This window comes from Harpia harpyja, chromosome 13 (assembly GCF_026419915.1).
Source record: "Harpia harpyja isolate bHarHar1 chromosome 13, bHarHar1 primary haplotype, whole genome shotgun sequence".
Lineage (NCBI taxonomy): Eukaryota > Metazoa > Chordata > Aves > Accipitriformes > Accipitridae > Harpia > Harpia harpyja.
The window spans coordinates 41,251,684-41,261,660 of record NC_068952.1 but is presented as its reverse complement, the minus strand read 5'-3'; the positions used below and the strand labels follow the sequence as shown (position 1 = coordinate 41,261,660).

The 9,977-nt window shown below is 68.0% G+C and overlaps 2 protein-coding genes across 2 annotated transcripts; one reads left to right on the top strand and one right to left on the bottom strand.

Annotated features, from left to right (window-relative positions):
• Positions 1-314: 314 nt before the first annotated feature.
• POLR3D (RNA polymerase III subunit D) lies at positions 315-2,971 on the bottom strand. The gene is given in 9 exon segments (XM_052806680.1): positions 315-848; positions 1,158-1,310; positions 1,400-1,653; positions 1,757-1,928; positions 2,002-2,129; positions 2,220-2,371; positions 2,520-2,563; positions 2,798-2,869; positions 2,871-2,971. Coding segments are annotated over 9 exon segments (1,191 nt in total). The 5' UTR covers positions 2,964-2,971; the 3' UTR covers positions 315-725.
• A 1,219-nt stretch (positions 2,972-4,190) lies between these two features.
• Positions 4,191-8,934, top strand: PHYHIP (phytanoyl-CoA 2-hydroxylase interacting protein). The gene is made up of 5 exons (XM_052806774.1): positions 4,191-4,436; positions 5,866-6,049; positions 6,858-7,032; positions 7,241-7,358; positions 7,508-8,934. The coding sequence occupies exons 2-5, from the start codon at positions 5,885-5,887 to the stop codon at positions 8,040-8,042; spliced, it is 993 nt and encodes a 330-aa protein (XP_052662734.1). The 5' UTR covers positions 4,191-4,436; positions 5,866-5,884; the 3' UTR covers positions 8,043-8,934.
• The last annotated feature ends 1,043 nt before the right edge of the window (positions 8,935-9,977 follow it).

Here is a 9,977-nt window from a genome sequence, read left to right as displayed (position 1 = left end):
CTGCCTCCATCCTGCTTCCTCAGCGTGGAGCAGGGAAGATGCTCCCAGTGGCCCACTCCCTGGGGGTGCTCAGCCCCCCCCCCCACCGGCACAGGCAGGGGTTCTGCCCACCGAGACCTGGCAGCATGCAGGGCCCCCCCCCCCCCCGGCTCTCCCAAGGGAGTGGCGAGTGAGTAAGCGGTCGAGGATGCGGCCCCATCTGCCAGCACCGAGCGTGCCATGCCGGGGCCAAGGCACCCAACAAGATGGTGGCAACTGGTCGGGCAGGCACACGGGGTGGAGGCACGACGGAGGAGACTGAGCAGCCCCACAGCAGGGGGAAAAAAGAGGTTTTTATTCCGCATTTCTCCCACCAAGTGTGTGTCCTGCTCTCCCCAGCATGTGCATGGGTGCTGGAGAGCCAAGGGGGGACACCACGGTCCCACGCATCCAGAAATCTGTGAGATGTAGGCAGCCACGACCCTGCCTGTTTTGCACAGGGTGGGCAGCGGGTCTGGGGCGTAAAGCCAGAGCCCCCCACCCTCGCTACTGCTCCGCTGCAGGGTTAGGAAGGAGGTAGGAGCCGGTCCTGCACCCACACCTGCAGAGGACACCTCTCCGTGTCCCAAAAGCAAGGCTGGAGGGGCTGAGGGCAGAGCCAGGGTGCCGCAGGGTCCCCAGGCTGTGCAAGGACCGTCCCCACGGCCTGTGGGTGTGGGGCTGGGGTCCCCCCAGCTCCCCCTGGGCTACCGGTGCCGGTGCTCCAGCAGAGCCTCAAAGTCCGGGGAACACACCAGCTTGTGCTTCACGTGGCCCAGGACGATCATCTCGCCCGTCCGGTTGTCCCCAATGCCGACGGACACCAGCTCCTTTTCCAGAGGGGAGAAACACCCGTGAGCAGCCCACTCCCACGGGAAACCTGTTAACTGTGGTGGGAGAAGGGGCGAGGTGCCTGCCTGCTGTGGGGGGCTAAGCCTGGAGGAGATGTGCCCCCCTGCTACCCCCGCCCTGGGGACAAGAACAGTGGGGATCCTTCCCCACCACTGTCACAGGGACAGGCTGCCCAAGAGCCATCTCACCAGGGGCCAGCATGACCCCAGCAGGGACCCCCAAGGGGCTATCTTGGGGTGCAGCCCCACAAATCGGGTCCCCAGCACCCCCCTCCTCAGCCCCCATACCTGCAGAAAGGAACAGGGGGTCCCCATGGTCACGTCCAGGGTCACCTTGCCCAGCACCAGCTGCACCTTCCCCGACTTGCGGATGAGCAGTTTCCCCACCTGCCCCTCGGGGAGGTCGGCCAGGGTGCAGGTATTCTCCGCCTGCCTCGCCTCCTGCCGAGGGATACCGCGGAATGGGGGGGGGGAACATCACCAAGCTGTCCCCCATCCCACCCCGCTGCCCCCCCCACTGAGCCCCCTACCTGGCTCTTCTCCTGCTTCACCACGACAACTTGTCCTTCCTCGTTTTGCAGCTCTGTCTTGATGGGTTTGGTGTCCTGGGTGGGCGGCTGGCCGGGCAGCGTGTCGGGCAGCTGCAGGAAGAGCAGCTCCTCCTCGGCCGACAGGCTCAGCCGCTGCAGCAGCTCGGCCACCGAAATGTCCCGGGGGAAACCGGGGGGTCCCTTGGTTTGCGCCGGCTTGGGCAGGGGGTCCTCATCGCACGGCTCTTCTTTCACTGGCACCGGAGGGGTTGAGAGGTGGCGGGTGGGCACAGGGAGGTGGGGGGGGAAGCCCCCCCGCAGCCTCTGCCCGCTGGGATCCCCCCCACCCCAGTGTACCTTTCACTGCTGGCAGGTCCAGCTCCATCTTCTCCTCTTTGGGGCCAGGCAGCCAAGGCTGGGCGTCCTCCTGCTCCGCTGCCTCCTCCTTGAAGAGCCAGCCCGAATGGGCCAGCGGCAGCTGCACCGGTTTGTTACGGATGTCGTTCTTCAGCCCCGGATCGTCGAGGAACTGCGGGGAGGGGAGAGGGGACACTAAGCACGAGCCCGGTGACACCAAAGCCACCCCACCCGGCCCCACTCACATCATCCTTCTGCAGCATCCGCAGGATCTGCTTCGTCTCCTCGTCCGTCTCCCTCTTCTCCTTCTTGATGTTGATGATATGGGAAGGGCCGAAGTCTGACATGTCCACCGTCTTGTCCCAGGAGCCTGCTGGGGAGAGGGGAGCAGCCCTGGGGTGAGCCCCGAGCCTCAGGGGACGGCCTGGAGACCCCCCCAGGGAAGGGGGGCAGCTCTCGTTACCTTTCTTCTTCATCATTTCAGCAGGACCCTGCTCAAAGATGGAGTGGGACTGGATAACCTCGGGCCGGCCCCGGCCCCGGCCATGCCCATCGCGCTGCCGGTCCCGGTCCCGCTCCTTCTTTTCCTTCTTGACGGAGACATCCTCTCTGGGCCTGGGGAGCGGGGAGGTGACCCGTCACCCCCACCCCAGCAGCGGGTTCCCCTCTCGGGGCACGTTTTGCCCACCGAGACCCCACCGCGCAGGTACCAGCCGGCAAAACCGCCTCCGCACCCCACAGAAGTGCTTACGAGGCCACTTACTCTTCCTTGATCTTCCTGCTAATTATGTTGGGGGTGAAGGTTTTCTGCAAACGAGAGCAGAGGGACAAGTCACTGCACGAGCGGAGATAAGCAACAGAAACCAAACCGGCCGCGGGGCTGGAGGCGGCGGCTGGGGACCCGGCCACGTCCTGCACGGACCAGCACCCCGAAACCGCTCCTGGGGCTGTGGGGGGTCCCCAAACACCCCCCAAGCAGTGGGGTAGGAGGCAGGGTCACCCCAAAAGGGTGGGTTTTGGGGAACCCCCAAGTGTCCTCACCTTCTTCACTCCTCCCAGGGTGAGGTCTCGGGAACGGATGGAGGGCAGGCGTCCGGGGGTGAGGGGGGGGGGCGGCGGGACGCCTCCCGAGCAGCCCCCGTGCCCCGGGGAGCCCCGGGCGCAGGCTGCCCGGTGAGCTGCTGTCGCTCGGGCCCCCCTCCGCCATCCTCGGCCTGGCCCTGCGTGGAACACACACACACACACACACGGACGGACGGGACACGGTGAGGGGCACCCAGCCCAGCACCCTGCACAGGGGGGCCAGCCCCCCCCACCCCCAAACAGGGCCCACTCGTATACCCCCACCCCAAATTGCTTCACCCCCCGCAATGCACCCCCCAGGACCCACTTGCACGCCCTCCCCAGGGTGCTCTCCCCCCCCCATACGCTCCTAAACAGGGCCCACTCGCACCCCCTTCCCCACGGGGCTCAGCCCCCCCCCCCGGACCCATTTGCCCCGCCACGCCGCCCCTTACCGGGTCCGGGCAACCACGGGCTCACAGCGCCAATGCGCATGCGTACAGTGCGACCTAAGCTTCCCGGAATGACGCCGCGGCGGCCATCTTTATTGAGGGCGCGAAGGGCCCGCCAATGAGCCGCCATCTTTGTGTTTGGCACTGGCCGGTCCCCTGAGGAAGGTGGCGGCGCCATCTTTGGAACGGGCAATGCCCGGCCCGTGGGACACTGGGCACAGTGGGGCGGGGACACTGGGGAGGCGAGGGGGGGCTGTCACTGCTTCATTTGAACCCCCCCCTCGGCTGCCTGGGCTGCAGCCACCCCCCTGCAGCCCGGGGTGAGGTGGGGGGGGCACCCAACCAGCCTACAGCCCCCCCGGGGGAAGCATGCGTGGGCACCCCACGCACTCGGGGCTCTGGGGGGGGCAATGAGAATTTTTTTTTTTAGGGTGCTCGCCCCCCCCCCGCCCAAACAAAGGTGTCCCCCACATCACCAGCAGCAACCCAGCACCCCCCCCCGGGGATTTGCACCCACGTTTCCCACGGGGGTCTCGCGTGGGGTGTCAGCACCCCCCACCCCCGCAGCCAGTGCACCAGATTTTGGGGGGGGGGGGGGTGTCCCGGTTGTGCCGGGGGCGGTTCCCGCCCCCGGCACAACCGGGACACCCCCCCCCCCACCTCCCCGGTCCCCAAAACGGGGGGGCTCAGGCAGCACCCACAAAACTGCACCCACAGCTGCCCACACCCCCTCGCAGGCAGGAGCCTCTCTGCCTCCATCACCTGACGCCGAACACAACCCGCCACCGGATTGGCAGAACAAGGAAGGGTTTGGTTTTAGTTCCCCCCCTCCCCGAGTCGCTTAGATATATATTTTTTTCCTTTTTTTTTTTTTTTCCTCCTTAATTTTTTTTTTTTTTTTTTTCCCTCCTCTGGAGGGTGTTTGCTATTTCCGAGCTGGCTGGGAGGATCCCAGTCGCAGCAGCCGCAGGCAGCAGCGCGGCATCGTTGGGTACCATCGTCACCGCGCTCTCACCGGCATCCTCTGCCCTTCCCGCTCGGCGACTCGGCCCCACCGGGGCTGCCTGCCCTGCCTTGCCTTGCCTTGCCTTGCCTTGCCTTGCCCTGCCTGCCCTGCCACCCCACCGGCATCCCACCGCATCCCGGCAGCCCCCCGGCACGGCCAGGTAAGGGCCTCACCGGCATCGTGGTACCGGCAAGTCGTTCAACCTGCGACCTCCCGATGGCATCGGTCGAGTCCTGGCAGGGGTCGTCCTGGGGGGGACACGCGGGGACACGGGATGGACGGACATCACGATCCGGCTGCAAAACTCCCGGTGCGAGGCGAGAGCCCCTGCCCCACCGCCGGCCACGGGAACGGGGCGGCGGGCTGGCGTCGCCGTCCCCCAAAGCGCTGACCTTCCGCCTCTGCCTGACATTGGAGGGGGGGGGTGTTGGGGTGGTGCACATGGGGTGACACCCAGCTGGGGGGGTCCGGCGGCTACCGGGCACTGGGGGTGCCAGGGGAGGCTGGGGGTGCACGGTGCTGCTCGCCGCAGGGCTGCGGGGGCAAGCGAGCAGCCCTCCGTGGGATGCCGCACACGGAGGTGGCGGTGGGGGGGGGGGCGTGCGTGGCCGTGGGCGGCCGTGGGAGCGTGCCCACGGGTGCCCACGCGTGGGGCGGACGTAGCCGTGGGTGCCGAGCGGTGTTTGCGGCGGCACGGCGGTGGTGGTTGCGATGCCGCGCGGCGGTCGGGGGGGAGCGGTGGGAGGCGGGGGTGTGCGGAGGACCCCACGCGTGGGCGGCCGTGGGCACGCGTGTGCGAGCCGCCGTGGGCGTGCGCCCCTGCACGTGGGTGCGCGGGGGGCTGCGGGCACGTTGGCAGCCCCGCGGTGCCACGGTTCGGATGGGTGCCCGCCGCAGCACCGCCGCTCCCCGCGGGCCTTGCGCAAGCCCTGGGGGTCCTGTGCCGGGGTGCATGGTCGGGGGGGGAGACGGCACCCACCTCCCACTCCCCCAGCCTCCTCGGTGCGTCCCCTGGTTCCCGTGCCTTGGTGCCACCGACGGCATCCGCACCGCCCCGGGGCTGCAAAACACCCCACGCACCCACCCCACAGAGCGGCTTCCCGGGGTGCGGGGGGTGAGAGCGAACGGGGAAACTGAGGCACGGAGCGACCGTGGGCCAGGGCAAAGGCGGATCCAGCTTTTCTGGTGCCAGCTGCCTGCGTGCAACCTTCCCCTCTCCCAGCACTCCCTCCGCTCCCCTTGTTTTTCTTTCCCCACCCAGTGTTGAGCAAACCCCGAAACACCCACTGGCGGAGAGCCGGGGCCCCGCGGCATCCCGGGGGGGGGGAGCGGCCGGGTCCCCCACGCAGCCGCTTCCCGAACGGGCTTGTTCCCGGCTTTCCGCTGCCTGCTCCTGCCTGCGTTGCCTATTCCTGGCTGCCGGCCGCTTTTCCCACCCCGGTGCCATCTGCTCCGCCGCGGGGGCCACCGGTGCGGGCGGCCGCCCGCCTTGGCAGCTGCCGTCGTGGGCAGCGGGCGCCCCCGCCGCGCTCAGCAACAGTCCCGTCCCCCCCCCAAAACCACCACCACCACCCCCCCTCTGCCCGCAGGAGCTCAGCCCCACCGGCCATGGAGCTGCTTTCTACCCCCAAAAATATCGAGATCAACAACATCACTTGCGATTCTTTCCGCATCTCCTGGGCCATGGAGAAGGGGGACCTGGAGAGGGTCACCCACTACTTCATCGACCTCAACAAGAAGGAGAACAAGAACTCCAACAAGTTCAAGCATCGGGTGAGCCTGGGGGGGGATGCGGGACCCCCCCGCCCGGGGAGAGGAGAAGGGGTTTTGGGGGAGGCAATAGGGTTATAGCCCACTCCTACGCTGGTTTGGGGTCAAATCTCCCCACGGGACGTGGCCGGCGGAGAGGACCGGGACGGGGACCGGGGTGCGACCGACCCCCCCGAGCCCCTGCGGGGGAGCGGAGCCACAAACCGCTCGCGCTCCCCCTCCCCCTGGATGCGAGTCACTAATTCAGGACGTTTTTAGCAGCGCGGTTGCCAGGGTGATGCTATTTAATGTTTAACATTATTTTTTTTCTCCTCCCCAATAATAAGGGGGGGTGGTGGGGGGGTGGGATTTTTTTTTTTTCCCCTGTGTCTCCCGACTTCAGCATCCGCTGTTGCCACAGAAACGGCTCTGCACTGCGGTGCTGCTCGGTGGCCTATTGACATCGCGAGGTGCCACCGGGAGTAGGGGGTCCCCAAGACCCCTCCGGGGAGGGGGACACCCATGGTCCCTGTCCCAGCAGCAGCAGCTTTGCTGGGAGGTGTTTGGGGCCGGTGCAGGCAGCCGGGGAGGAGGGAGAGACGCCGGGGCCGGAGCTGAGGGGGGGGTTGCAGCAGGAGATATGGCAGCACGCTGCTTTGGGGGTGTCTCGGTGCCGGGCAAACCCCGGCAGAGGCACCGGCCGCTGCACCGGCGTGGATATTTTGCAGCGTGCGGTACCAGGCAGCATCCCCTCGGCATCGGGCAGGGGTGGGCAGGGATGCGGGGCAGGGGGGGGGATGCCACCCTGCCTGACCCTCGCCCCTTGGCGCAGGACGTCCCCACCAAACTGGTGGCCAAGGCGGTGCCGCTGCCCATGACGGTGCGGGGACACTGGTTCCTGAGCCCCCGCACCGAGTACAGCGTGGCGGTGCAGACGGCGGTGAAGCAAAGCGACGGAGAGTACTTGGTGTCCGGTTGGAGCGAGACGGTGGAGTTTTGCACCGGGGGTGAGCTCGGTGGGGGCGGCCGAACCGATGCTGCCGGGGCCGGGAGCCGGGAGGACGGGGGCGATGCCGTGAGCTTGCACAAGCCGGGGCCGGTTGGAGCGGCAGCTGATGAGTGGGAGGACAGGAGGTGTGGGGAATGGGAGCTGCGGGCAGGGATGGGCTGCCAGGGGGGATGGAGACGCCCTGATGTCCCCGTCCCCGTCCCCAGACTACGCCAAGGAGCACCTGGCCCAGCTGCAGGAGAAAGCCGAGCTGATCGCCGGCCGCATGCTGCGTTTCTCCGTCTTCTACCGCAACCAACACAAGGAGTATTTCCAGCACGTCAGGTACCCCCGTCCCCGCTCCCCCTCCCCGGGGCCACCCGGTCCTTGCCGGGGCCCCGTCCCCTGACCCTGCCTGTGCGTGTGTGTGTGTGTGTGCGTGTGTCCCTCCTCCTCCTCCTCCTCCTCCTCCTCGTCCCGGTCCCCGCACGCAGGATGCACTGCGGGAACGTGATGAAACCGTCGCTGAAGGACAACAGCGGCAGCCACGGTTCGCCCACCAGCGGCATGCTGCACGGCATCTTCTTCAGCTGCAACACCGAATTCAACACCGGGCAGCCCCCCCAGGACTCGCCCTACGGTCGTTACCGTTTCCAGATCCCGGCTCAGCGCCTCTTCAACCCCAACACCAACCTCTACTTCGCGGACTTCTACTGCATGTACACCGCCTACCACTACGTCGTCCTGGTCCTGGCACCCAAGGGTTCCTCGGGGGACCTCTTCTGCCGGGAGCGTCTACCCCAACTGGACATTTCTTCCAACAAGTTCCTGACGTGCTGCGTGGAGGAAGGCGAGCTGGTGTACCGCCATGCCCAGGACAGCATCCTGGAGGTCATATACACCGAGCCGGTGGACCTCAGCCTCGGCGTGCTGGGGGAGATCAGCGGGCACCAGCTGATGAGCCTCTCCACCGCCAACGCCAAAAAGGACCCCAGCTGCAAGACGTGCAACATCAGCGTGGGGCGTTAAGGGTGGGATGCGGGCAGGGCCGGGGAGGGGGACGGGTGCCCGCCGCGGGGGCTTCTCCCACGGACGCTGCTGGGTGGAGGACCCGGATGGGTGCGGGGGACCCGGCCGGTGTAAATAGCGGCGTTGCCTGTACCCCCTGCCCGCTCGGGGAAGGAGCCGGTGGGATGCTCGCCCAGCACGGAGGCAGAGCCCATGCCGCTCTGTGCCCCGAGGGAGGAAGCCTTCATCTCCTGGACTGGCTGACAGCATCATCCTCGCTGACGTGAGCCCCGCGCTCTGCCCTCCGCCGCGCAGCCGCTGCGGGACCCCCTTCCCCTCCGGCATCCCCCGCATCCCCCCGGCCCCCCGCTCCAAGGCTCGCCCCCCCACCCCCGCCGGCGACACGGCTCCCGGGGAGCCCCGGCCCTGCCAACCGGGACTGGGGCTCCCCGGCCACCCCAGGGGGGTTTGGCGGAGAGGCTGGAAGCACCCCCCCCCCCCCAGGTTTTGAACTGCTCCCAGGGATGGAGGGGTGCTCGGGCAGGGACCCCCCGCTCCCGCCGGCGCCGCTTCGGGGCTGCAGTCGTGGTGCGCGTGTCCGCAGTGGTGTGGGGGACGCCGTGGCATCCCCCCTGTGTCGTGCAGCGCTGTGCCGTGTTCGCTCTCTGCTCTAGCCGTCGCTGTGCCGCCCGAATCCCCGGCCCCAGGAGGCAGCCGGAGGAGCCGGGGTGGGGGAGCGGACCTAACACCCCCCCCCCAACCCCATCTCCCCCCTCCGCCGCCCCCCGCATGAGCCGTCGGCAGCATGGCGCTTGCGTGCCAGCCCCCGTGGGCTGCCCGCTTCCCATTTCTGTGTATCCGATGCACGCTGTAACGGTAGAAGAGAACAACCCCCCCCCAGTCTGTCGTCCCCCCCACCCCGAGCATCCCTGTGCTGTGCTGGCGGTGTATCAATAAACTGTGTGCGGTCGCCACCGGCCGTGTCACGCGCTTCTGTCCCCCGCTGGGACGCGGGGAAGCGGCTCCAGACCCCGGTTCAGCTCAGGGAGGTGGGGGGGGGGACGGGGTTGGGAGGAGGGGGGGGGAAACAGGGTGGCACAGAGGGATGCTGCGGCAGCGAGGGCACAGCCACGGGCACCCTCCTGCCCTCACCAGCCCTGGGACAGCCACCCAGGCCCGGGTTCGGCACCTCTTCACCCATCACCGAGGCTGCAAAACCCTTCTGGATGAAAAGCCCCGGTGCCCATCACCGTCTCGTCTGGGCGCAACCCACCCCAGGGCATTCCTTGCCCGGGCAGCCGCTTTCCACGCTGACACCCTTGCAACTCCCCCGGCATCCCGCCGCAAACCGGGGCGAGGAGCATCCCCGATGGGGAACGCCAGCGTCAAACCACGAGGCGAAGGAGGGGGACACGAAGGTGCCGAGGCGCGTGGGAACGCGAGGCGGGTGCGGGGGCCTGTGCCGCAGCCCACCGACCATCTGGCAACCGGTTCGCAGCGGGCGCAGGCGGACGGCACGGCGTGGGGAACGCGGCGGTGGCTGCGGCACGCCGTGGCTGGAGCACGTGGCACCCATCCGCCCCGTGCCGGGGAAGGTGACTTGCTGTGGGGCGATTCACCGGCTGGGCTGGGATGTTCTTCTGGTTGAGATAACGGTGCAAAAGAAAGGTGTGGGGTGAGCACCTACCTGCAGAGCTACCCAAAGCAGAATCTTTGGGGGGGGGGGACCAGGCGGCTCCCTGCAGCGACAGCCCCCAGCCCCCAGCACCCAGCGAGCGACCTGCCGCTGAGCCCTGCCACCTGCTCCCTCATCAGGGCAGAAGCGTTTGGCAATTAGCTGATTGCTCTGCTCCTTCAGCTGCGACTCGGGGAGCCCCGAGGATGGAGGCGGGGGGGGGGGGGGCTGCTGCAGGGTGTTGGGGTGCTCTCCCCTCCCTGGGTCCAGCCCCGTTTTCC